The 27,955-nt window shown below is 37.1% G+C and overlaps 1 protein-coding gene across 1 annotated transcript in view; it reads right to left on the bottom strand.

Moving 5' to 3' along the window:
• Positions 1-14,745: 14,745 nt before the first annotated feature.
• The window catches only part of LOC127787255 (uncharacterized), a 58,933-nt gene continuing 45,723 nt past the window's right edge, over positions 14,746-27,955 (bottom strand). The window contains exons 11-12 of the mRNA XM_052315216.1: positions 15,447-16,077; positions 14,746-15,301 (exon numbers count right to left, since the gene is read on the bottom strand). Of these exons, the coding sequence (XP_052171176.1) occupies positions 15,160-15,301; positions 15,447-16,077 (773 nt within the window). The 3' untranslated portion in view covers positions 14,746-15,159. The remainder of the gene's footprint in view (positions 15,302-15,446; positions 16,078-27,955) is intronic.

Below are 27,955 nucleotides of genomic sequence, written 5' to 3'. Positions count from 1 at the left end.
ATTTCCTTGATCTTGAAGTCTTGCAAAAATCAAATGATGTTTTTATCATTCAGAAAAAGTATGCGTTAGAGGTGCTGCAAAGGTTTGGAATGGATAGAAATAACTCTATTCATAATCCTATTGTCCCAAGTTGTAAGCTCGTGAAGGATAAAGGTGGAGTTAAAGTGAATAAGACTCATTTTAAACAAATTGTGGGTAGTCTCATGTATTTCACACCTACTCGACCGAGCACGATATTTGTAATGAGTCTTATTAGCAAGTATATGGAGAATCCTATTGAGCTTCATTTACAAGTGGCAAAAAGGGTGATGAGATATTTGAAGGGAACTCTTTGGTTTGGAATTTTCTATAAGAAGAGAGGAAATGATGAACTTGTTGCTTACACTGATAGTGATTATGTTGGAGATTTGGAAGATAGAAAAAAAACTTCAAGTTATGTATTTTTATTGAGTTCAGGAGCAATATCTTGGTTATCCAAAAAGTAACCAGTAGTAAGTCTATCCACCACTAAGGCAGAATTTATCGTTGCAGCTTCGTGTGCATGCCAGGAAATATAGTTGAAAGGGTATTGGAAAAATTGGGTCTGAATCATGGCAAGTCAACTATTATTTGTTGTGATAGTAGCTCTGGAATCAAGCTTTCAAAGAACCCGGTAATGCATGGTCATAGTAAGCATATAGATGTGCATTTTCATTTCCTTCGAGAGCTTACAAAGACTCCCAACTATTATTCGTTGGGAGTTTGTTCTGAAACTAATATAAATTGATGCTTATATACTGATGCTTATGGCATTTATTTTAAGAGAGGAAGTTGTTAGGTTGGTTTTGATAGTTTGTTACTACTTAGTCAAAAAAATCCCTATTCATAAGGGTGAGATTATTTGTTTGTTTTTAGTCTTACCATGTTACTAGGATTTGTTAGACATGATCTACTTATTTCTTGTTTTGTTCAGTTTGTTGTGTAAGGCTATATAATAGACAAAGTTGTTCCTCAAACAAGTTGAGAGTTTTTCCTCAACATCTATATCTTTTTCATAAGTTTTCTTGTTCTTAACATTTCATAACACCCTGACAGGTACATCGGTACCTTGAAATTATTTTATTATTTTAATGATTTTATATACAATTACTTTATCCTCCACGAGTTGGGTAGACTGACATCCCCATAACAATCACATTGGGGAGGTGGGTTCTCTTTGTGTCCATGCGAGTATGCAGGAATGTAGGTAGTTGCAGAATGCGTTGTCCTTTGCTTGTAATGATTGGGTATTCCACACCATTGTTGGTAACTTCTTACCATCCTTTAATATTTTTTTGCTTCGTGTTCCTGCTTTATTTACATGAATGCATGCATAAAACACATACACATTGTAATGACCTATTTATTTATGAATTAATGTAAATTTGTGTGTAAGGAATTAAGTGAAAAAAAATTAAAATTAATGTATTTTTTATCAGGGGAGTTTTGGTAATTATTCAAAAATTTAGGGTTTAAATGTAATTTCAAAAATTGGTGGCTATGTCATGTTAAATATAAGTTATGTGCAATTTTAATCAAGGGAGCTTAGGCGAGATGGCACGCGGGCACAAGGGAGAATGGGAGGTCATGGGATCGAACCCACGACCATACAAGGAGAAAAGGCTGGGTTTTTAAACCCAACCAAGTGCCAAAATGACGACGTTTTAGGGTGCTAGATGTTACCCATGTGCGCGGTCGCACGGCCTTACAACGCCACGCAGGGCCTGCATGGCCTTACTGCCCACCACGCAAATGCCAGCCTTTGCCACTTGTGGTCTTTCGCCCTGCCACATGTCCAAACTGTCTTTTGCTGCTATGATGCTCTTATGATGTTCTTTCTTCTTAGCCTACAAATATGTCATGAATGTTTGAGTGAAATAAGAGAATTTTGGAAACAAATTAGGGGAAATTTTGGTGGCATGGGCTTGAGTTGTGATGTCAGTGACCCTAGTACGTTTGCAAGGGTTAAGGAAAAATATCTAAGGTAAGTTTATGCTTCTTAACTTTCTATTTTGCAAGTTCTTCTCATTTTCTTGCAATTTCCTTCATGTTCCCTCTATCTTGCAAGCTCTTTAACACTCTATTGCCCTTACTTCTACATTGCCTTGATTTCTTGAGTTTGGAATAAGTAACCCTCGATTATGGGGGGATCGGCTTGCATGTGGCCTATATGGTTATTCTGGTATCTTTTTCATGGTTCTCATTTATATCTACTGAGTCTCAAATAGGGTTTTGTATCACCCTATCTTTCTTTGGGAATGATGCTTTATTGAGGACATGCAAGGGTTTGATGTTGTCTTGCATGATTTTTACTCTCCCGTGTATGTTGCCTCAAGTAATCGTATGCTAGTTATATATGATAAGTCATTATAATATGCATAGTTTTGATGATGCATAGAGCATGTGCATGAAAAAGGGTTTCGAAATGCCTAAAGGTTTCATGATGTGTGCGGCGGACGGGATCCACAGGATATATCCATAGAGAAAGCTTCGGCTCAGAGACGGACTTCGATCCCATGGTTATGATATGGACTTCGGTCCCATGGTTATGATATGCAATTCAGTCCCATGGTTTTGGACTCCGGTCCCATGGTTATGGTTTTAAAAGATTGCATATGAGCATGAATACATGTTTTATCTAGTTATCATTTAAAGTAATGTGAAGAGGTGGGGCGTGAGTGGCTTAAATATTATTTATGATTCTTAATGCTTTTTGACATCCATGATTCTCATGCTTACCTTCTTTCAGTTATACTTGTTGGGCCTTGTGGCTCATATTTATTTGCATCATTCCAAGTAAGGGTAAGGCTAAAGAGGTGGGCGAGTCAAGTGAAGTTGGAGTTGTGGGGTAGAAGTGTGTACAGAGCCATCTCAACTGGAAGGTCCTTGGGGGGTGTTTTTAAGTTGTGTAATACTAAGTTACATTTTGTTTATGTTCTAAGTTGTACCCCTAAGGGGATATGGTAGGTATGTTGACTCTAATATATACATGTTTATGAGTAATGATGTATGAGTGTGCTTCCGTTGTTAATAGCAAGGTATATGCATAATGCTTCTAATTGGGTTTTGTGTAATGATAGACCCTTCTTGGATTCCTCGAATGCGAGGTCTCTGGTGATGGGGATGCTATAATTATCAGAGGTTGTCTAAATGAGAAATTGAGAGAAATTAGGGGCGTTACACACATGCATCAAGCTTACACGCATATCAATTCGAGCATCCATCTATTCTCTAAAAAATCATGCTTATTTCATTAATAATAAGTATGTGAATCCAAAATACAAAAAGTAAAATGAGCCAAAAAATGTGAAAAGAAGAAAGAGAAGAAGCTTAAGTTAAGGCTGTGCCTTAGAAAAATCGCCCTTAGGAAGAGAGATGGAAAACTCTTTCGTAAAATCCAAGGCCATGAAGTCGATATTAGCCAAAGCATCAATTGCTTATGTGTCATCAAGAGCTGTAAGACTTGTTGGCACTAGAGAATTCGAGTACAGCTCCAGCATATATGGGCTCAACGAACTTGCAGGATTAGGTAAATCCTCCACCTCGATGTTCAAATAGTCTTCTGATGCCTTTAGGTCCAAGTCCCCAAGCTCTCGCTAGTTGTGAGTGCCGCCTTTAATTATCTCTACCGAGTAGATAAGCCTTGAGAAATCATCTCCCGATCGCATCTTTTCTAGGTACCCCTGGGCCAAATAAAAACTGTACTTTATGAAGCCCATGGTGTAGCTCTCATTTTCCATGTAGGATGCCCAAGAGAGCCGATATTCTTTTACCGCCAGCATACTTCTAATTTGACTATGAGTAGAATGTCAAATTCTATTACTATCAGGATATGATTTTATGTGTATATCTATAAATGATTTTAAATCTATAAATGGGTGCTTAATACCCTGAAATTGGTGTGGCAATATTCGTTTAGTGATATTTTGTTCTTTTTGCCCGTGGTTTTTCTCGATTTGAGTTTTCCACATTAAATTTTTGTGTTCATTTGTGTGGTTGATGGCTTGATCGAGATTTGTTTTCGATCCAAAATCATAACAAAGACCAAGACACTTAAACAACACTTATTAAAGCTTTGTGTAACAATACTCATCATCAAAACAATTTCAAAATCAAACCAACAAAAATCACATTAACGCCATAATTTGATAAAGCAAAGTACATAAAGCCAATTACATAGAAATTGACATCTAAAGTTATTCCCATTCAACCTAATGAAGAATTGGTTTTTTTTTTTATATATATATTTTCTTGTTGTTCAGCCTTAGAATTTCACTGAAATATTCACACTTGAATAATTTCTAATACATAGGTGAAAACTTTTAAATTTTGCTAGTTTCATGGCTCATTAGGATAGCAAAATTCTTAACACTATAGAAAATCAAAATAAGGAAAATAACATAAAATGGTTTAACTATGATTCTAAGCCCTGGTCTCATCTATCATACGAGGGGGAAAGAGTTTATGAGAGGGAGATGGATGGCATAGGTATCGATGGTAGTGTAGGAGAGGCTATGACGTAAACAATAAGAGAGAGAGAGAGAGGGGGGCTATAGTAGAGAAGGAAAGGGAGAGAGATAGGGAGATAGATGGTAGAGGTGGTGACAACGGTGACGACTTTAACTGTTGCTTTGACAGTGAAGGAGAGGCTATAGCAGAGACAGTAAGAGAAAGATGACTATGGCATAAAAGAAGAAGAAAAGGGATAGAGAGATGGATAGTGAAAACAGTGATTGCGGTGGCATTAAGGGTGGCAGTGGCAGAGCCTAAGGTTATCTTTTGGGAGAGGAATTGACAAATGAAAAGGAAAACAAATGTTTGGGGATTAAATTTGAATTAGGCTTAGACTCTAAAGCCTCATTTTCACTAGAATGCACTTCTTTTTAGTGCTTTAATTAAAAAAATATATATTTTGAATGGAGATGAAAATATTTATGTCTCTAAAGTAATAAATAATATTAAAATAATAATAATAAAATATTTTTTAACCTTAGAGATAGAATATTATATATCTCTAATTGTATATTTTTTTAAGTTTGCCTAAAATGGTTCATTTACAGAAGGAATTATGGACAAGTTTCTTATTTTGAATAAAAACAAAAAAATTCCGTCCCTAAAGTAATAAATAATATTAAAATAATATTTTTTTCCCTTGTAGACAGAAAAATATCTATCCCTAATTATATTTTTTCATGTTTTCCCTAAATGGTCAATTTAGAAGACATAATTCGAGATGGATATCTTTTGAGATGAAAAATTCGTCTCTATATTCTTCTTTTACTACTAAAATACAAATTGTTGGTTTTCTCTATAATTCGTTTCTATTTCCATCTCTATTAGAGACATATATGTTTTCGTCTCAATTTTTGGTTACTAATTGCAATTTTTTTGTAGCATTTTTCTACAAAATATAGCATTAGTAGCATACCTAGATTGCATGGCGTCAAAATACTAGCAGTGATATTCCCATTTTCTTTTGTCCCTTCAAATATTCTAAAAGAGGTGTTAACTGCATTTAGTTGGCATAGGCTCATCAATAATGTTGATTGCAAAAAGGGTTAATGTTGATCGCATTATCGAATTGGATGGCTTTTTATGAAGTCTCTTATTGACTACTCGAATGATAGCTTTTAGTCAGTGATTAGTCAGCTTGCTACTGGAATTCGATTCCTTTTGGTCACGTCCCTTGCTTTTCCCTTCTCCCACTAAATTAGAATCCATTTTGCAATGCCTTCTAGTGCTACTTCAACAAGTTTTTTCTTCCTCTTTGTGAATGTTTTCATTGGCGTCGATGAGCCTCGATCGAGGTTGGACTGGTTGAGCTTTACCTCTATCAATACGTTTTGGATTTCTATTGGCTTTAATGTTCTTGCATATTCTTTTCAAAATTATGCATTCCAAAACATTAAGTTAATTGTGCGAGAATCCTTTGTCGCCACATATCGTGCCTATTGATGATGGATAAGTTTGACCACCAATATATTTACAAAGAGAGAAATATTGATAACAGGAAACTCCAGCTTTAGGCTGTTATGATAGACTATAAATAAGATGGTGAAATTGCCTGGGGGCTAGTTGGGAAAGTCATTCTAATGACTAAGTTAGACATGAAGAAATAAAGAAGAAACAAGAGAGCTTAAGATCCTGATTTAGAATCAATGCTTATCTTAAAGAAACGATCCTCCTATATTTAATAGTTTTGAGATAATCTTTCACTTAGGATTAAACCTCTTTTTTAGAAAGTGGTCAAGAACAATTATCCTAGACAAATTTAGATAGATTAAGATTATCCTCACAAACTGGTTTCCTACGATTTAGGAGAAGGGATCACCCCAAGTTTATCAAGATTAGAATAGATCGCTAGATTATTGGAAAGAATCCCTTAGTTCTAGGATAGAGTCCTAATCGAACACCATAATCTAATCCAAGTAGGATTGGTTTACAATTGAGTCGAGCCAAGCCCAAGTAAAACACAAGGGTTGATAGTGGCCTAGTTAAGTGGGGCAAGGACAAGGCATGGCCTAGATAATGGGTGGAGGCTAAGTATAACCCGATTACAATGTACACGTGCCAAGTGAACTACATCTTGGGTATCATCCCATAGATTATAGAAAGAGATCAAAAGAGAGATATGACAACACAATAGGGTTTGGACTTTAAATGAAATAGAGTTGAGATGGGAGACAATAGCAATCAACTTCATCTAATGGGTTTGAGTATTTGAGATGGATTGGCCAATATCTTCTAATTATTTATGTTTATCATCATTTTTATTTTTTTATGAATAGTATAGATAATATATTTAATTTGAAATGAGTTCGTATCTAAATAGAATTGAAACTAGTAAATACATATTTAGATTATTTATTATATTTATAATTGAACTCAAAATCAAGTTTGGGTAAACAAATATAAATATAATACCGACCCTAAATAAATGGATTGGAACTAGCTCCAGTCTCGGGTACACTTGGTCTATTCACAGGCTTGGGTTGTAACGACCAGCTACCGGGACTAAGTTATCTTGTCATTATTAGTATGCGATATATTTTGGCATTATTTGAGGAAATATTTAATATGTTGTTGAGAAGCTTAAAATGAATGGAATTTATGTGTATGGAATAGTCAAAGGGAAGTGAATTTAGATAATAGTTGACAAGTCAAGACAAATGAAGTTTAAGTTGTTGAAAATTCAAATGAAAAAGGAAATAAGTAGAAAAGTTAATTGTTGTGTAATGAATTGTTAAAGCAAGAATTAAGTGAGGGTTAAAAAGTTAAAAGAGTTGAGCAAGGAAACTTCAAAGGAGTTAAGTGAGGAAGAGCCAAAGCATGAGTGTGTGTGCGCGCACTTGTAGAAAAGTCAAGATTAATGGGTTGAAATTGAAAAGGGAAGAGAAGTGGTTGCCGGTTATGTGTGTGTGTGGGTATTTATATAAATGTATGAGGGTAAATTGGTAAGAGAAAAAGAATTAAAAAAGGGTTCTTTTTCTTTTCTTCTTCTTCTCTTTTTGTTCTTTTGTTTCTCTCTGTAACACCCGAGAATTTTTAAAAGACTCAAGTGTAATTTATCTTGGGCCGTAAGTGAAATTTTCAGATGATTTGGGGCTATAGTGTACTTCGTCGCTAAAATAAGAAAATTGGTTGGTAAACAATTTAGTGATGGAATAAAACCGGCATAGCTAAAAATTTAAATCATGTAAGAATGTAAATTTTTTTAAAAAAATTCATTAATTAAATTAAATTAAATCATATAAATTAAATACAAATAAAAATATAAATGAAAGCATATAAATTAATTTTTATATAAGTTTTTTGCGAAAAAACACTGTTTTTACAAAAAAAATTGTATATTTATTAATTTTTTTATATATAATTAATATTTCTTTTAAAAATATATATTTTAAATTTTTATTAAATTTTATAACATTATATTTGTATATTTTAAATTTCAAAACTTGTATATTTAAAATCATTATAATATATTTAATAAATAACTACTTACGACACTTTTTTTAAAAAAAATTGTATATTCATTTTATTTTTTTATAACTACTTAATATTTCATTTACAAAAGTTGATTGACATAATAATTTTTTTACACATTCTTTAATAATAAATCATCAATAATATATACACAATACACAATAATATATACAAAATATTGACACTATATAAACATAAAGTAAACAATAACATACATGCAATAAATATAAATAACAGAGATGTTAAAATGAAATTGACATATCAGTTAAAAGAAAATAATTTATAACTAACATAAATATTTTTTATCTAAGAAATAGTTAAAATATATTTAATAATTAAAATGATAAAATATTAAAAATAAAATATATAGACAAAAGAAAAAAAAATACCTTATAGAGTAAGGGAGGGAGAGACGCAGAAAGGGAGTACAGATGAGGGGGGAAAGGGAGATGTGGATTTAAATAGGGGGATGGGTGGGAAATTGAAATAATTTGGGGGGGGGGGAATTTGAAATAATTTCACGCGGGGGTGGGGGTGGGGGAGACGCGTAGCAGGGGGAATTTGAAATAATTTCGAGCAAAGTAAGATGAGATGTCGGCTGTGTATGAAGCTCAAGCTAGGCTCCTGGCCCAGTTTTTAGTAAGTGATCGTTATGGGGCTGCCGCTACACTTTTGTATGAAGCTCAAGCTAGATTTCAAGATCTTATTTACGACTATGTATCCTACATTTTTTCCATTGATCTTCAATTTCATTTAGCTTTATTGGAGGAATTATTATTTACAAATTCTTATGCAAACCCTCTCGGTGTTCAAAATTGGTTTCACCTAGAAACCATTTCAAACCCATATTATGACAATGGATCTTTCCTTGTGGATGATCCAAACTCTATTTGGAAATTTGAAAACCCAGTCATCCAAGAAGAAAATGTGTCGTTTCCTTATTTCTAAGAGGTTAGTTCACAACCTTATCCAGTCGAAACTAGTAGCAGTCAGTGGTCATTCCTAGATGATATCGATAAACTTGGATCCGTTGTGTTCGGCAACCATCATCAGCACTGAGCATCAAGGAAATCCAAAGCTATCAAAATGGGTGAATTAGATTATTGCTTTGTAGATTCTGTAATGAAGTTATACCCCTTAAATATTTTATAATTGCTTTCTTAGATGTGTAACTTTGGATTTGTAGTTAGAATGGTTAGCACGTAATTCTTCAATAAATGAGCTGCAATCATTGTTTCTTTGCCATTCTAGCTAAATTGATCTTTCATATTTTCATCATGTTGTTTATGTGCATGATAAATTTTTATCTATTAATTGATTAAAAACTAAAAAGAAGAATTAATATATATTTTTAAATTTTTTTTTATACATTTTCTAAAATTTTGCAACGACTAAATTTATTTTTTATTATTAAAAGAATAAATTTTGCAATGATTAAGAATGTTAATAACTATTACAAATAGTGCGATCATTTTGTATATAATATATATATATTATGAGAATAATAATAATATTATTATTATTATGAGCATACTAATATGTTGCACCCCCTCCCACTTCAAGCACCCCTCCCACCCTGGGCAATGTCCTTGGCCCATTTTGATAATGCCTATCCCTACAAATTAAAAATAAAAATATTATTTTATTAAAATTTTTAAAAATAATATTTTTAATAAAAATTTAAAATTACCAAAAAAATTATAATTTTTCAAAAGTTAAATATTACTAATTATTATTTTATTTGACAAAATTTTGTAATTACATCTCATATTATGCTCCTCCATCTGTGACCGACATTGCTTAACTCTTACTAAAGATTGCACATTCAGTGACAACCATATGGGGTTGTCACTAATGCTCCCCCATTTGTGACCGACGTTGCGCGACCCTCACTAAAGGTTGCACATTCAGTGACCATATGGGGTTGACACTAATGCTTCCCTATCTGTGACCGATGTTGTGCAATCCTCACTAAAGGTTGCACATTCAATGACAACCACATGGGGTCGACACTAATGCTCCCCCATTTGTGACCGACGTTGCTCGACTCTCACTAAAAGTTGCACATTCAATAACGAACACATGGGGTCATCACTATTGTGCCTCCATCTGTGACTAACGTTGCACGACCCTTCCTAAAGGTTGCACATTCAGTGACGACCATATGGGGTCGTCACTAATGCTCCCCCATCTGTGACCAACGTTGCGCGACCCTCACTAAAGGTTGCACATTTAGTGACGACTATATGGGGTCGTCACTAATGCTCCCCCATCTGTGACCAACGTTGCGCGACCCTCACTAAAGGTTGCACATTTAGTGATGACCATATGGGGTCGTGACTAATGCTCCCCCATCTGTGACCAACGTTGCGCGACCCTCACTACGGGTTGCATATTCAGTGACGACCATATTGCGTCGACACTAATGCTCCCCCATCTGTGATCGACGTTGCGCGACCCTCACTAAAGGTTGTACATTCAATGACTACCACATGGGGTCGTCACTATTGTGCCTCCATTTGTGACCAACGTTGTGCCACCCTCACTAAAGATAGCACATTCAGTAATGACCATATGGGGTCGTCACTAATGCTCCTCCATCTGTGATCGACGTTGCGCAACCCTCACTAATGGTTATACATTCTGTGACGTCCATATGCAGTCGTCACTAATGCTCCCCCATCTGTGATCGACGTTGTGCAACCCTCACTAAAGGTTGCACATCCAGTGTCGACCACATGGGGTCGTCACTATTGTGCCTCTATCTGCGACCAACATTGCGTGACCCTCACTAAAGGTTGCATATTCAGTGACGACCACTGTGATGGATTATATCTGACCATCACTAAAGATTGGAATTAGTGAAGACTTTTGATTGGCCGTCACTAAATGTGGTCACTAAAAGTCCAATTTCTTGTAGTGGATGTAACGACATGAGATGACGTGTTCGTTGGGCTTGGCAAGTTGTTCCGGTATTTTGCATCTTCATGAGGATTCAGATATGTTTTAGTCATGTTGAGAAACTTATGTTTCATTGGTGAACAGTATCGTAAAATAAAGGAACGTTATGTATTATGATTGATGTTTGAGAAATGATCTTGTAATATTGTTACGTTCCAATGTCAGTTGGAAGTATTTAGTTGTTATCGCTAAGAAATGAGACTCCATGTATATTTCTGAGATAATGACATGTTGAATAAATGGTACGGTCTCTTATGTTATGATTTAAGTGAATTAGGTTATGTACCATATCAAGTTTCAATCTTGCTTCTGCATTTGTAATGATATGTTGGGGATTTTCTTTGAAACACGGTACTTGAGGTGTTAAGAGATGTATCGTGAAAGAGAATGTGTAATTTTATGTTGAGCCCCATCATAGTGACACGCTCGAAAAAAGCGAGGTGTTGCATTTTCCATCTTCTTAGTTGCAGATGCTAGGGAAGTGAAGGGTTGTGATCGTGGTAGCTTGCTATTTGGTTTGGCCATCAAACACCTAATTAAGGCAAGTTCTCTTATCTTTCTTTCTTTAAGTGCAAGATCCTTGACTTTTTGCTTTCAATGTGAGTTGTCTTTTCTTTCTTCTCCCTTCCAGGATAAATATTGATTTTCCCCTTTGGCTTAGTATCTTTTGATTGTCCATTTTTGGGTTTTGGATCCTTAAAATTCCTATCTCTTTGATAAAAATGGTTTTAACCTGATTGCATGTAACTCGTGCAGTTTTTCTTATATTTTTGAAAAATTGCCTTAAAGATCCAAATGGAGTTTTGGTTCACTCCATCTTTTCTAAGGAATGACGAGTTTATTGTTAGAATTAAGTTGCATGCAAGAATTTGGTGTATCTTACACATATTTTGCTTCAAACTTATCATTTTTGTTATTGTTTGTCGACCATTTTGGTCATGTTCGTAACTGGTGGTGGGAATTACATTATATCGTTCGCTAAATTCTTTTTATCTATCAACCGTTCACTAAAAATGGATTTGTCGGTTGACAGATTAAACCTTATCTGTCGCCCAATGGCTTGATAAACTTTTGCCAATCGACAGATGGGGGTGAATCTATTGACCGATCATGGCATTGTCTTCTGGTGGTCGACAGTTGCCTCATATTCATCGACCAATTTTTCCATCTAGTTGCTTGATCCTTCTTTTGATGCTTCCAATCCACTCTCAAATCATCATGCAAGCTTCTAATAAGCTCTTCTATCAACTTATAATCTTGATTGCTAATCTTGGAGGGTGGGGAGAACATTATGTGATCATGTGTGCGTTTGTTGGGTTTTATATCATGATTGATTAATGGATATGGATGGTTTGATGTGCATGGAAAAATGAGTAATTCCTAGCATGTTAATGGGTGTTTAATTCAATCATGATCAATTCATGTGTATTGTGATGTATGGCATTTTCATATATGAAAAGTAACGCACCTATTATTTTGCGTTGCGACTATAATCACAAATGAGGAAAATGATATCCTAATAAGTCGGTAGGCACTTGCCTAACCGTGGAAGCTTTGGCTCATAATGCGCTCCTGGTATTAAGCTAGAGTGTGGGTGGACAATGGTCTACAATATGATGGTATGGTATTATTATTATTATTGCATTGGCATATGGTGTGGTTAATGATGAGGCATGATGAAAGGTTACGTAAGTAGTAAGAAATTGTTGTTGCGAGAAAGTTTATTCCATATTGTCGTGTTATCCATACCTCAATTCTTTACACTTTTTGCTTGTTACATTTATATACTTGTTGAGCCTTATGGCTCACATTTGCTTCTCTTTTCATCATTCTAGATAAAGATAAGGCTAAGAAAGGGGTCGGATCGAGCGGGGTTTGAGTATAGGTAGGTGTAAAAAGCTTTCCCAACCAAAAGGTCTTGAAGTGTGTTTTGAGGGCAAAGATAGAATAGTTTATGATGTATTTTAAAAATTTTGTCATTTTATTCTATAATGTATGGGTGGTTCAGCCCTAAAGAGTTGTTAAGAAAATGATGTATTCCTAAGAAATATTTATGCACTTTTATGATTATGTTACTTAATGAATTCAGAGTGGATGGTTTAAATTGAGTTCTCATTTGAACCTATACTTTTAGCAACCTCCTTTCGAACGTCTTATGCTAGCGGAATCTCCAAGAGTGGGCTGCTACATGGGTGGGTTAAGATTAAGGTATTGCCAATCAATAAAGTTTGTGCATCATTCAAATGTTCATCTATTTCAAAGAGTTCAAATTAGTCTGTATTAATTTCACCATTGTTGGGAAAATCATCCTCAATGACATCCAGATCTATGGATTACATCTCAATCAATCCACCATTGGTGTGTTCACCAATAAATAGACAAGCATTTTAGGTTTTGAAATAGCAAATAAAGATGCATGTATTCACTCTAGCAATTTCCCATATATATAAGAAGAATAGTGGATACATACATTCGATTCTTAGAAAAAGAAAATTTTCAAGATTGAGTTTTTTCCAAGTCCACAATTCATAGGGAGGGAAGGTGATTGGTTTTGTGCACGTATATAAACTACAGGTATTAGTGCATCACCCTAATAAGATATTGAAAGATTCATTTGTGCCATCATTAGCCCAAGTAACCTAACTATTTTAAGTAAGGTTTTATTCATTCTCTACTTTGGACTATTTTATAATAAGTTTTTTATATAATTAATTGGCCTAATATATATATATATATTTTTATTTTTTTATCACATATATGTTTGAACAGAGGTCATAAATATTCACCATGATCTGTTTTGAGAATCTTTACTCTCGAGTTCAACTTATTCTCAACCAAATTTAGAAATTATCTAAAGCAACCAAGTGCCATCATACTCAATGTGACCCAATCTAACATGCTATTTAATAATTTCATTCACAATATCATCATTTAAAATCAATATATGAAATAATTTAATTAAAAAAATTATAAAATGAGCATCCACCACTCATGATGGCATTAGAAATAAAACAACACCCAAAAATAAATATTAAATATGTACATATATACATACAAACATTAATGTTAGACAAAGGCATGTGCCCCAAGATACATGGCAAAAGCCCTACACTTTTGGAATTTTTAAAATTTTGAAAATAAAAATATACAATACAAAATATAGAAAATTACTGGAAATGAAATTTAACAAAGTGTGGAAAAAGGAAATATAACTTAATAAGATATTGATTTTGCTAGTAAAAATATAAAAAAAACACAATTCAGTAAAAATCTTTATTATCAAAGTATTTTTAAAAAAAAAGTTAATGATTAATAACTACCGATACTGTAATAAATAATACTAGTTGAATAAAACTAACTTGATCAATCAATTAAAGTCTATATATGCTGGTTATTAACTATTGAATAAGAAAACATCCAGTGTCAAGTACCCAAACCCAAAGTGTGGAAAAAGCTCGATGCAAAGTTTTCACCTACAAACAACTCACCCCGACTTTTTAAAATTATGATATACAACTATTGTGAGACAATTTTGCCCCTACTCACCCCGTTTTGTCCTTTAAAATTGTGTATATATATATATATCCTCCTCACAGTTAAACTTACCACACATTCTAAGCCATCAATAATGTAAAATTCTAGACTATCACACCTCATCCTAAGTGCCAGTTACTTGACATAATCCACCTTTATTTAGACCCGTCGGTTTTCACGGCTTAATGATTTTTTGGAACACCCCTATAGTTAACAGTAGAAAAAGGAAAAGAAAAAAAAATAGAAACAAAAGAAAAGAGTTCCTCTTAACAGCTTGTATAACACTTCAATGTCAATATCCAAATATACTAATGCATAAACAAAGGGTGCCGCTGCATTTACAGAACCCAGATAGCCCCCTAGATTTTGAGCAAAAATCTTTATGCTACCTGCCTGCCCCAGAACATTGCCCTAAATTGATAAACCCAAAGTACAGTTTCCAGAAGATAAAGCTAACTGCAATTTTAAGAGAGAGAGAGAGAGAGAGAGAGAGAGAGAGGCTGCAGAACTAGCAGCAATTTGAGCAAAAAGTGGAATAAAGGCTCTAATACCTAGCAATGAAACACCAAGCCCCTGGCAGGAAATGCTTGTGCTGCTTCTTACGGTATGCCATGTATAAAATGGAAGGTCTCTGAATTTCCCATGAAAGGACTGAGTTCTGGTTTAGGCAAATCGGCGCTTTTGCTTCTGAGAAACGAATCGAATCCCTTGCTTGCCGAGTTCTAAGTTCCTGGTACTCCCGTCATCTAGAGCGACAGATATGATTGAGGCGCCTTCACTGACATCTTTTACCATTCCCTTGTGCCTGGTAGAAAATAAGTTCATCTTTCAATCCACAGATAATGCCGTCAAGCATAAGCATTTTCTACTAATTATTGGAAAAAAGTAAATGCATGGGCTAACCACTTTAATTTACTTCTCCATTGAGACTTTTCAAATTGGAAACTCACCAGGAATTATCAGATGGCTGATGAACTTCCACTCTCTTTCCAATTGCATCTTTCCCCAACTTCTGCAGTATCCAATTAGCGTCCATGATTTCATCCATAGTGTCTTCGCACCGCTGTGAGGTATCTTGATCCTCCCCGGCTGCTGCATTTTCCACCAAGGACCCGGGTCTCTTTCTTTTGGACCTTTGGCCCTTAACAGAACTCTTCTCGTCCTCACCCTGAGAAGTCCAAGAACTATGATTCTCATGATAAGGATTCTTGAACTTGAGCTTAAGCAAAGGTTTAGAATCACTTCGTAAAGGAGGTGAGCCCAGAGGCATGCGACCTGTATCACCACTGCCATCAGTAAATACTTCTGGCCTAGCATCCGCGTTATTCCTTAGAGACAGCTCACCACCTCTTCTTCCAGGGCCTTCAGTTGCAGTCCCCACAGCAACTGTACTGTCTTCAAAGCTTCTTTTTCCTAATGAAACACGTGGCTTCACTGGAGAAACAGATTCATATCCATCAGCCACATTCCCCTCGCCGACTTTAGGGTTCATGTCAGAGTTATCTGAATTAATTTTTCTGATCTTTATTGACTTCCCTTTTTTCCCTTTGAGCTTTGTGCCTTTTAGTTCATCAGAGTAACCTGAAAGTCCCAGAAAACATAAATGAAATTCCACTAATAGGAGTCATATGAAGGCATTTATTACCATCTAAGTTGACAAAATTACAACATGATTAATGAAATATGCAAATTTCCAGAAGTGAACTCAACACCTTTACTGTTGCCAAATTTAGCATGCTTGTCCGTTAACTGCCTGTTGATCATATGGTACATCTAGACACGTCTTTTAGGTGTTTGATGGTAATCTATGATCTTTGATTACCACTTCAAATGGAGAATAAAAGTATCAGAGACATAATAAAAGATAACGCACCCCCTATCACAGTAAGAAGTTTACTTTTTGTTATCTTTCCTTCTTTCTTTCTTCTTATTTAGTTTGATTGTTGGAGGTGAGGTAGATAGGCATTTATGACCTTTGATTTCGCTTTAATAGCTAGATAAATGATTACATGCAATAAATCCACAAAAAGTTGCATCTCAGTTTAGGCAAGACAGTATAATAATTGAAGAAAAGACATCAGCAAAGAAAGTCTTATAGGGTGCCAATGGGTCCCTTGTAGCCAATTAATTGCTCAGAAGTGGAACTTTGGCTGGCCCATCCTTACGTGGTTTCTATTCACCTCTGCTTACACCATCTGAATTTCCCCTTCCCCGTTATCTTTACCTTATAAAAATAGAATGACTAGGTCATCCCACATCGGCCAAGAGTTGGGGACTTCTGTATGCATACAAAGGTGTCATGAGCTCCCTTATGGTAAGCAACTGACTGGAAGTGGGCGTTCAGTGTGTCCATCGTTACATGCTCATGTAGTATCTACTCAGCCCAACCTACGCTGTGTGCTTTTTCCAATGCCCCATTATCTTCACTACTTCACAACAAAAAAAGATTGGCTAGGCCATTCCACATTGGTCAAGAGCGAGGACTGATATATGCATACAAGGATGCCATGAGCTCTCTTCTAGTGAGCAATTTCCTGGAAGTGGAAGTTTAGTGGACCCACCCTTGTATGCTTAAGTGGTCTCTATTTAGACCCACCTATGCCATACAGATTCCCCCTTCAGCATTATCTTTTCTTAGCATGAAAGGCTAAGTAAACACTTCCTTTCAAATTGATCAGGTGAAGAGGAGAAAAAAAAAAAAAAGCAGCATGACTTATTCAACTCAATTTGTCAGCTATTGAAGGTTTAGAAAGACACTAAGTTGAGGTTCCAGAACAGGAAGGAGAAGTGAATACACATGAAGACTGAGTTCATTGGTCTAGGTTTGATATATTTTGCATTCATATAACAGACTGTAGTAAACAGAAATGTTCTTGCAATGCAATAACAGATCAAATTCCAATTAATGAACAAATGTTCTTGCAGCTCCAACATATAGTTCCTGGCAAATTCAAAAGCTAACATTAAATTTTGCAACATAGATTATTCAAATAAAGATTTAAATTTCAGCCATCTACAAGACTCATGTGATGTTCGTTTCAACCATTTGGCCAGTAACATGTACAAGGAATAGTCTGTGCAAGATAATTCACTACCACCCACAAAGAAATTGGTATAAAGTTTCAGCAACTCTTTGAATTTTATCTTTCGAGAACAAAGTTAGAAACAATGATATAAATCTCATAATAAATCAATTGGATTTCAGTTAAAAATTCACTTCTTCTATACCATTCTTATGGAACCAAGTCACATTATGTACAATGAAATGAAGAAAATGAAACAATAAATCACAACCTGTGTTCAAACTAGCACATAGAGATTCTTTCCCCATAGTCAATAACAACAATCAGAATAAAATCATGACCAAGAAGGATGTCCTAAATATCTGTCAAACCATCTCTCAAAATTTCATGTGTTATCACTGTCTTTTTACTCATCAAAGACAAGGCTGTTGCCCATAGGGCACATGACTAGTTCCTGCTTAGAAAAACATAATAGAATCCAAAACAGATTATCCCTTAGAATTAATCTAGAAATAGGATATATGATTTATAAAGGTCCAAAGTGACAAAAACCAAGGAAACAGAAAAGAACGGTGTCATGACCATGGTCCCAACTAATGTTTCCTTTGAAGATAGAAATGGAATTAAGGGAGAAATAGGAAAATAATAGGGAGAATCAGAAAGAAACAAAGGAGAAACCGACAGAAAATAGGGAAAAATAGAGAGAACAATAGGGAAATGAGATACTTTAATAACTTCTTGACAATTCATTCATATCTCGGCACCATGGGTTATGACTTTATATATAAAGCTAACCAACAAATTATACCAAGCGGTTACCACTCCACTACCTACCCATTACTCTATAATTGCCATTACTCCATAACTGTAAATTAACTGTAAATAATACCCACTACTCCTAAAACGTAACTGCAAATAACAACTAAATAAAAATGTAACTGAAATAAAAAATAACTTCGTAATTCATCTAGGTCGTGGCATTCCCTTTTTAAAAGATTTATTGTCCCCAAGAAATCATAGAAACCAGCTGCCCGAGGAAATTGAGTAGCTTTCAAATCTCACCTTTTTCCTTCTTTTCCACAGCTTGTACAGAGAAATCTTGAAAAACTTTTGTAATTTCTTTCCACAAACCAATTTACAGGCTTTCATCTCCAAATACAGTGAAGCATCCTTGTAATACTTTGTCAAGCCCTTCGATTAAGGGCTGGGCAATTGACGGAATTCTGAGAAGAATTCTGAGAGAGAGGTAGAAATTTAAGGGGGAGAGAGAAAGAGAAGAGAACGAGAGAGAAGGAGAGAGAAATTGAGAAGAAAGGGAGAAGGAATTCTGTTATTCAATTAATCCATACCCTTTCCTTCTACAACAGCCTTCTTAGAAGGCGTTTCTTACAGTTAGGAGAGCTAACTGTCACCCCAATTAGTTAGGCTTGTTCTAACTACCTAACCATAGCTTGTTACACAGTTTACAACAGTTTCCTAATGACTAATCTACCCCCGGGGTCGTAACAATTCCCCTCCCCTTAAGGAAATTCTTGTCCCCAAGAATTTACAACTGCGGCTATGGTTCAACCAATTCTTGCTTTCACTACTTGCTGCCCCCTTCTCTCCTTCCATCTCTTCCGCTTTTTCCCTTTTAGTAGTAGAAGTGCAGCAAAGTTCACAGCCCTTGAATCTTCCTCTTTCGCCTCAACCCTTTCTTCAAACTCCTCCCCGTAGATCACCTTGCACTCCCATGTTTCTTCATGGCCATTAACCTCTTCTTTTTCTTCTTCATCTTTTGTATCTAGTCCTTCCATGTTTAGTAGCAGTCTTTTGCATTGGTGGCCTGGACGGAAATTGTCTCCGCATTTATAACATGATCTTACCTGTCTCCTCTACTTTGGTATAGGGTTTTTGATTGTATCAAGGATAGTGTTAACCTCGGAAGTCCCTTCCAACTGCTAATTAGTGGGCTGACTACCACTCAACGACATTTCGTACTTTCTAAAAATTGCTTCTAGAGTCAGTTCTTGCAGCCGAGCATTCTCCGCTGCTTGTTTCACCGATGATGGCATCATCATCTTAACCATCAGTAACAGCTCATCCTTCAATCCACTAATAAAACTCAACACGAAATAGGGTTCTGTTAGGCTTGGTTGTGACATCAATAGTAGTGCCTGCAATTTTTCTAACTTCAATAGGTAATCTGTCACTAAACCCTCTTGCCTTTGTTGAGTTATATGGTTATAGTCTAGGGTTAATCCTATGATAGAGCCCATGGCCCATTGTATTTGTATATATATATAGGTGTATAATCTATGAATTTAATTAAGTGGTATATACATATTAAAAGCTAGGTTTTCTTCCTAAGTTTCACATGATATCAGAGCTAAAATACAAACCCTACTAGTCACCATACAAACCCTAGCTGCCGCCGCCGCTGCCCACATCACCAACGACCACCGTCGGTCATGTTGCCACCAACAGTCGCAGCCTTCTGTGCCATTGCCGTCGCCGCCCACTAAGTTTCGGCAACAGCGTGCTACTGGTTGGCAGCGGGTCTTCATCGTTCAGCCACCGATCACGCACACCACTATCGCCGTTGCGTTCATCGGACTCCGATTTGTTGACCCCCGGAGGACCGTCGCCGTTGCCGCCACCACGTGCCGCGCCTCTCGCACTGTTCACGGAGACGTTTTTGCTCCGATCTCTCTCACCAATGCTCTGATCGCAACGTCGTCTTCACCATTGGACTCACCTCCTTCAGTCCATCCCAGCCCCGGTGGTTTCATCGCCATCCGCAACCGTCAGTCACTGACATCTGCCATCTGTCGTCACTCCAGGGAGCCTGTTCTCTATGTTGGATCATCCAGCCTTTATTTTTTGGCTTATTTAACCCTTTTGTTTCAGATCTGTTGATCTTGTAGGGCTCCCTTTTGTCCAACATGGCTGGTACTAGTAAATCTGGCTCCTTCTCTGGTATTTTGTCTCCCTCTCCAGCCATTGCTACTGAGAAGTTGATGGGCAGTTCCAATTATATCTCTTGGTCCAAGGCGATTGAACTATGGTGTATGGGTCAAGGTTTACAGGATCATCTAACTACCAAGGCCGAGAATGTGACCACAAATAAACTTGAGTGGTAGAGAGCTGATACTCTGTTGTGCAGTCTCCTGTGGCAGTCAATTGATCCCTTTCTTCATCCGATCTATACTAACTATACCACGTGCTGTGAATTGTGAGCTCAGGCCAAGGCGTTATACACTAATGACATTCAACGCTTATATTCAATAGTGTCTAATCTGCTCAGTTTATGACAACAGAGTTTGACTCTTCCTGATTTTCTTAGTTGAATTGCCTCTATTAAAGCTGAATTTAACTCTTTGTTACTTGCTAGTAAGACTGCTACAGAGGATCTAGCTCAGCGGGATAAGTTTATCATGGTGTGTACTCTTGCTGCCATTGGTCCTGAGCTTGCTCCTGTTCATGATCAGATTCTTGCTAGTCCTACTGTACGTACTATGGATGAAGTGTATTCTCGTCTTCTTCGGGTTTCATCTGTTCCTATAGTGCCTCCCTCTTCTGCAGGTGATCATTCAGTCATGGCTTCATAGGTTCAGAGTAATGGCGAACAGGGAGGAGATCATGGTAATCAGGGCAAACGCCCCAAGTGTAACTACTATCACAAGTAGGGGCATACTAAGGAACAGTGTTATAAGTTGCATGGCCGACCTCCTCGTGTTAATGTTGCTCACGGTGATGGTTTTCAATCTAAGTCCTTTGATAGTCATCCACCACAATCTGTCATTCTCACTGGGGTTGACTATGATGAGTATCTCAAGTATAAAACGTCCAAGCAAACCTCATCCATAGTTGCTTCTGTCGCCCACTCTAGTGATTCCGCTCCCTGTCTCGCTCAGTCATCCTCTTTGGGACCATGGGTCCTAGACTCGGGTGCTTCTAACCATATCTCTAATAATTCCCCATTTGTTCTCTCATTTTACTAATTTTATTTCTTTACCTTCTGTAACATTAGCCAATGGGTCCAAAGCGGTTGCTAAAGCTATTGGGACTGCCAAACCCTTACCTTCTCTACCTTTAGATTCTGTCATTTATCTTCCTCATTGTCCCTTTAATTTTGTCTCTGTTAGTAAACTTATGTGTGCCTTAAATTGTTCTATCACCTTTGATGATCATTCTGTTACTATCCAGGATCGCGATACAGAACAGATGATTGGCGTCAGATGTGAGTCGCAGGCTCTCTATCATCTCAACCATCCTGCATCACCTATTGCTTGCTCGGTGACTGAGTCTCCTGCTCTTCTCCACAATCCTTTGGGACATCCTAGTTTGGCTAAGTTTCAGAAGATCGTCCCCATTGTGAGTCTTGTCAACTTGGAAAACAGTTTCGCACTTCTTTTCCAAAGCGTGTCAATAATCGGACTGTATCCCCGTTTGCTATACTTCATTCCGATGTCTGGGGTCCTAGTCGTGTCGTGTCTATTTTGGGTTTTCGATATTTTGTAACGTTTATCGACGATTATTCTCGTTGCACATGGTTATATTTAATGAAAAATCGTTCTGAGTTATTCTCAATTTTTGAATCCTTTTGTGCTGAAATCTATTGGAGAGAGTCCTAGCTTATGAAGAAGTCACGGAAGAAGATAAAGAAGCTGATGCACAACAGATAAGCCTCCAGCAGATCAAAGAAAGAAGATAAAGATGGAGCTAGATAAGTTCCTAAAATCTAGGAAAAATAATAGGAGTAGATAAAAGTTTTCTTATCTTATTTTTCTGTTGTATACTAGCTCCTAAATTCTAGGATTAGATTACATAGAAACTTGTATAAGTAGGTTCCTATCTATTGAATCAATTGAAACGAGTTCATTGATCAAATAACTTGGCTTGAATTCGGGGTTCCCTACTCTAGGGACCGAGTTTGTTCATGGTATCAGAGCTCGATTTTCTGAACTGAGTATCTCGATCAAGATGGCTAGCCCTAATCCAGCAGCCATTCCTACGACTGATGAATCCTCTCTCAGATCAGCATCTCAACAGTCGAGTATGCAACCTACCATTATTCCTGCCAGCACCCTCTCCATGGATAGCCAAACTCTGCAAATCACACAGCACAAGCTAAATGGCGGGAATTTCAGGGAGTGGTTTCAATCCGTGACTTTGGTGATTAAAGGCAAACGAAAGTTTGGCTATCTCACTGGAACCATTCCAACACCTCAAGAAGAATCCGGGGATTACCAACGATGGGAAGTAGAGAACTCTATTCTCATGGCATGGCTAATCAACTCGATGGAAGCAAAGATAGGCCGAACCTATCTGTTTTATAAGACTGCAAGGGAAGTATGGAATGCAATCCATGAGCTATATTCTGATCTTGAGAATAGTGCTCAATGTTTCGAGATTAGAACAGCCATTCGGACTACAAAGTAGAGTGGACTCTCTATTACTGAATACTACAACAATTTATTAGAGTTGTGGCAAGAGATGGATTTATATTATGATCCAAAGTGGGAATGTCATGTGATAGACAAAAATATAACAAGATGCAAGAAAAAGAGCGAGTTTTCGACTTTCTTCAAGGCCTCAATTCGGACTTGGATGAGGTTGGGGGACGCCTTTTAGGCATTAAGCCACAACCAACACTTAGAGAAACATTCGCGGAAGTTAGATGCAACGAGAGCAAAAGGAGAGTCATGCTTGTTTCAGCAGAACCCAACACTAGATCTGCCCTTGCTGCATCAAGAAAAGAAGAAAATATGAGGGTTAAACAGTGGTGTAAACACTGTAATAAGCCCTACCACCAGTGTTTGAAAATTCGGCCTAGGCGCCCGCCTAGGCGTTGGGCGACCACTAGCCGCAGTTATTTAGGGCTGGTGGGCACCCCTAGGCGCCGGCTCGACTAATCGGGCTACGACAGCGCCTAGGCGAACCAGGCGGTCGCCTGTGTCGCGTGTGGCCTGGGCCGCCTAGGTCGTGCACGTCCTGGGTCGACCTTATTTCCCCATTCCCTTTCTCTATTTCCCCTTTCTCTTTCTCTCTCTAGTCGTTCATCGCGAGTCCTCCCTCTCTCTCTCGCCTTCAATCTCCTCGTAGTCGTTCGCCACCACCATCGATCTCTTCTCTTGGTTTTGCTCTCTCGTCGCCGCAGACCTCACCTGTTGGTCGTTCTCTCTCGTCGCCGCCAATCTCATATGTTGGCTGTCATCTCTTGTCGCCGATCTCATCTTCCTCCGGTTGGTATCCATCTTCCTCCGCCTCCGGTTATTTAGTAAAAAACATTGAAGAAGCTGCAGCAGCAAGCTTGCATTGCTGCTTGCTGCAGCAAGTAGCACCAACTTGCTGCTTGCTACTTGTTGCAGCAGGGAGAATATATTAAGAAAAAGTAAAAAAAATAAAAAAATATTAAATTTTTTAGGCGCCGCCTAGTCCCTGCCTAGGCGGCCCCTAGGCGCCAATCTGCCGCCCGACTAGCGCCTAGCACCTTTTAGAACACTACTTACCACACAAAAAACAACTATTGGAAACTTCATGGAAAGCCACCGAATTGGCAACCAAGAAACAAAAAGGAGAAGGAAAGACCAGCCTATACAACTACAAGTATACCTGCAACTGCAAGTGCTCCTAATAATGAAAGAGATATGGGATTAAATCTAACAGCAAATCAAGTAGATTTCTTGCAGAAATTACTGAATGGTGCACATATTCCAAAGGAGTTAGATGGACCAGCAGCAGCCACTCCAACACTATCTTTGACCCAAAGAGGTAACTCAGTCTTTTCCTTAACTACTAGAGGGATAAACAACAATAGTTGGGTTGTGGATACAGGAGCATCCGATCATATGACCGGATCCATGGCTATGTTTGAAAATTTTCAGTTGGAAAATAGGGATCTAACTGTGTTAATGGCAGATGGAACAATATCTTCAGTTAAGGGAAAAGGAAAAGTGTGTGTGGCTGGTTTAGTACTTGAATCTGTCCTATATGTGCCAAATTTAAAGTGTAACTTGTTATCTGTGAGTAAACTCACTAATGACCTGAATTGTACCGTGACATTCTTCTCCTCGCATTGTGTTTTTCAGGATCGGTCCACGGGGAAGATGATTGGCAGTGCTGAGGAGAAGGATGGGCTCTATTGGGTATCGGACAACAAGACTTTTCTTAGTCAGTTGATTTGTAGTTTTTCTTTTTCGGTTAGTTTAAATTCAGAAATTTTGTTATGGCATAAACATCTTGGTCATCCTAGTTTTCAGTATTTGAAACATTTGTTCCCTGATTTATTCATCAATAAAGCTAATTTGGAGCTCAAGTGTGACCATTGCATTCTTGCCAAACAAACTCAGAGTTCCTATTCTCAAAAAGCATATAATCCTTCCAAACCATTTCATTTGATCCATAGTGATATATGGGGTCCAGCTAGGGTTTCAAACTTGAATGGTATCAGATGGTTTGTGACATTCATTGATGATCACACAAGGGTATGTTGGGTGTATCTAATGAAAGAAAAATCTGAGGTATGTGCGATCTTTCAGAATTTCCATAAGCTTGTTCTAAACGTATTTCAGTTCTCTATTTGCATCCTTAGGACTGATAATGGCCGAGAATATTTCTCTAACCCATTTACTGAATACCTCACTACAAATGGAATATTTCATCAAAGCACATGCCCCTACACTCCCAAACAAAATGGAGAGCAAAAAACGTCATTTACTTGAAGTAGCTAGATCCTTGATGTTCACAAGTTCTACTCCTAATAGGTATTGGGGGGACGCAATTCTAACAGCTGCTTACTTGATTAATAGGCTCCCAACCAAAGTTCTAAAATACCAAACACCCTTGAACAACTTGATGACTACCTTTCCTTATGTTCTGATTCTCAATACTCTTACCCCAAAGGTGTTTGGATGTGTGGTCTATGTCTATCAAACCAGCCCAAATCGTCACAAACTAGAACCAAAGTCATTCAAGTGTATTTTCATTGGTTACCTCCAATCCAAAAAGGATATAAATGTTATTGTCCGACATCCCAAAAATTCTTTGTTTCTTATGATGTAATATTTGATGAAACAATTTTTTATCACACTGGTACTACATCACCAGTGGAAGAAAGCCATTGGGATCCTACAATTTCAATGCCTATCACACTGCCTATATCTTCCACTACTACTTGTGATAATCCTGCAGCTGTTTGTTCACAACCTGCAACGATTGAACCCAGCAACATTCAACCATTAGCTGCTATAAGCCCAATATCTTATCACAGCCCAGATGAACTAGGGGAGACTGACCTAAGGGAAAAATTGAGTCCAGAAAAACAACTTAAAGTGTACTCAAGAAAGCCAAAAAATCTTGCTCCTCAAATTAGCCAGTTGTTGGAACCTGAGATCGGTCTAGAAAATGAGAAAAAAAGTACAGCAGTTAGTGGTGATCTAGATCTACCTATTGCAGTCAGAAAAAGAGTAAGATCTTGTGTGAAATATCCCATACCAAATTATCTAAATTATTCAAAATTATCCCCACAGTTCAGGGCATTCACTATAACTATGGATGAAGCTTCTATTCCCAACAATATACATGAAGCTTTGGGTGATACAAACTGGAAGAATGTTGTGAAGGAAGAAATGAAGGCTTTGGACAACAACAATACATGGGAACTGGTGGACAGACCGAAGAATAAAAAGATTGTAGGCTGCAAATGGGTATTTACTGTCAAATATAAATCAGATGGGAGTATAGATCGTTATAAAGCCAGGTTGGTAGCCCAAGGGTACTCTCAAACCTATGGAATAGATTATGAAGAGACGTTTGCTCCGGATGCAAAGTTAAATTCCATTAGAGTACTTCTATCCATTGCTGTTAATTTAGATTGAGAGTTATTTCAGTTTGACATTAAGAATGCTTTTCTAAATGGAGAGCTAGAAGAAGAGGTATATATGAAGATTCCACCTGGATTTGAAAACGAGGAAAGAATTGGGAAGGTATGCAAACCACACAAATCTCTCTACGGTTTTGAAACAATCCCCTAGAGCATGGTTTAAAAGGTTTAGCTCAACCTTAACCAAATTTGGCTACAAGCAAGGTGAGGCTGACCATACTTTATTTATTAAACACTCAAATGGGAAAAAGGTGCATATTGATTGTGCACGTTGAGGATATAATTGTTACAGGAGATGATACTAATGAAATTGCAGCTCTAAAACAAAGATTGAAAGAAGAGTTTGTGGTAAAAGACTTGGGAAATATGAAGTATTTTTTGGGAATGGAAGTAGCAAGAAGTAAAAAAGGTATTGTAATATCTCAACGAAAATATACTCTTAATCTTCTAAAAGATACAAGAATGCTTGCATGCAAACCAAGACAAACTCCACTTGAGAGGAATTGGAAGTATATGAAGAAGGATGATGATCCACCAGTAGACAAAGAAATGTATCAAAGGTTAGTTGGAAGATTGATTTATCTGTCTTTAACACGCCCAAATATAGCCTATTCAATATGCATCATAAGTCAATTTATGCATGCCCTAACTCAACAACATTTGAAAGCCGTATACCACATTCTGGGATACCTAAAGAGCGCACTAGGTAAGGGACTGTTGTTTAGAAAAACTGATGAAAGAGGGGCAGAATGATTTTCTGATGCAGATTGGGTAGGATCAGTGGTTGATAGTCGATCTACATCAAGTTTTTGTACAAAGCTATGGGGTAACTTAGTCATGTGGAGAAGTAAAAAACAATCCGTTGTAGCAAGAAACAGTGCTGAAGCAAAATTTAGGGCGATTGCCCAAGGAGTTTGCGAATTAATTTGGGTGGTCAGATTGATGGAAGATCTACAAATGCCGTTAACCAAACCAACACGGCTCTACAGTGATAGCAAGTCAGCTATAAGCATCGTTAACAACCTCGTACAGCATGACAGAATGAAACATGTTAGAATTGATCGACACTTCATCCAAAGAGAAATAGAAGATGGAGGAATACAACTTGCCTATATTCCCACAACAGAACAAGAGGCAGATATACTAACTAAATCCATGGCTAGACCAGGTTTTAAATCTCTCATCAACAAGCTAGGAATGAGAGATATCTATTCCTTAGCTTGAGGGGAGGTGTTGGAGAGAGAGTCCTAGCTTATGAAGAGGTCATGGAAGTAGATAAAGAAGCTGATGCACAGCAGATAAGCCTCCAGCAGATCAAAGAAAGGAGATAAAGATGCAGCTAGATAAGTTCCTAAAATCTAGGAAAAATAATAGGAGTAGATAGAAGTTTTCTTATCTTATTTTTCTGTTGTATACTAGCTCCTAAATTCTAGGATTAGATTACATAGAAACTTGTATAAGTAGGTTCCTATCTATTGAAGCGAGTTCATTGATCAAATAACTTGGCTTGAATTCGAGGTTCCCTACTCTAGAGACTGAGTTTGTTCAAAATCAAAACCCAATTTCATAC

This window comes from Diospyros lotus, chromosome 12 (genome assembly GCF_014633365.1).
Source record: "Diospyros lotus cultivar Yz01 chromosome 12, ASM1463336v1, whole genome shotgun sequence".
Taxonomy (NCBI): domain Eukaryota; kingdom Viridiplantae; phylum Streptophyta; class Magnoliopsida; order Ericales; family Ebenaceae; genus Diospyros; species Diospyros lotus.
This window is presented reverse-complemented; position numbering and strand designations above follow the sequence as displayed.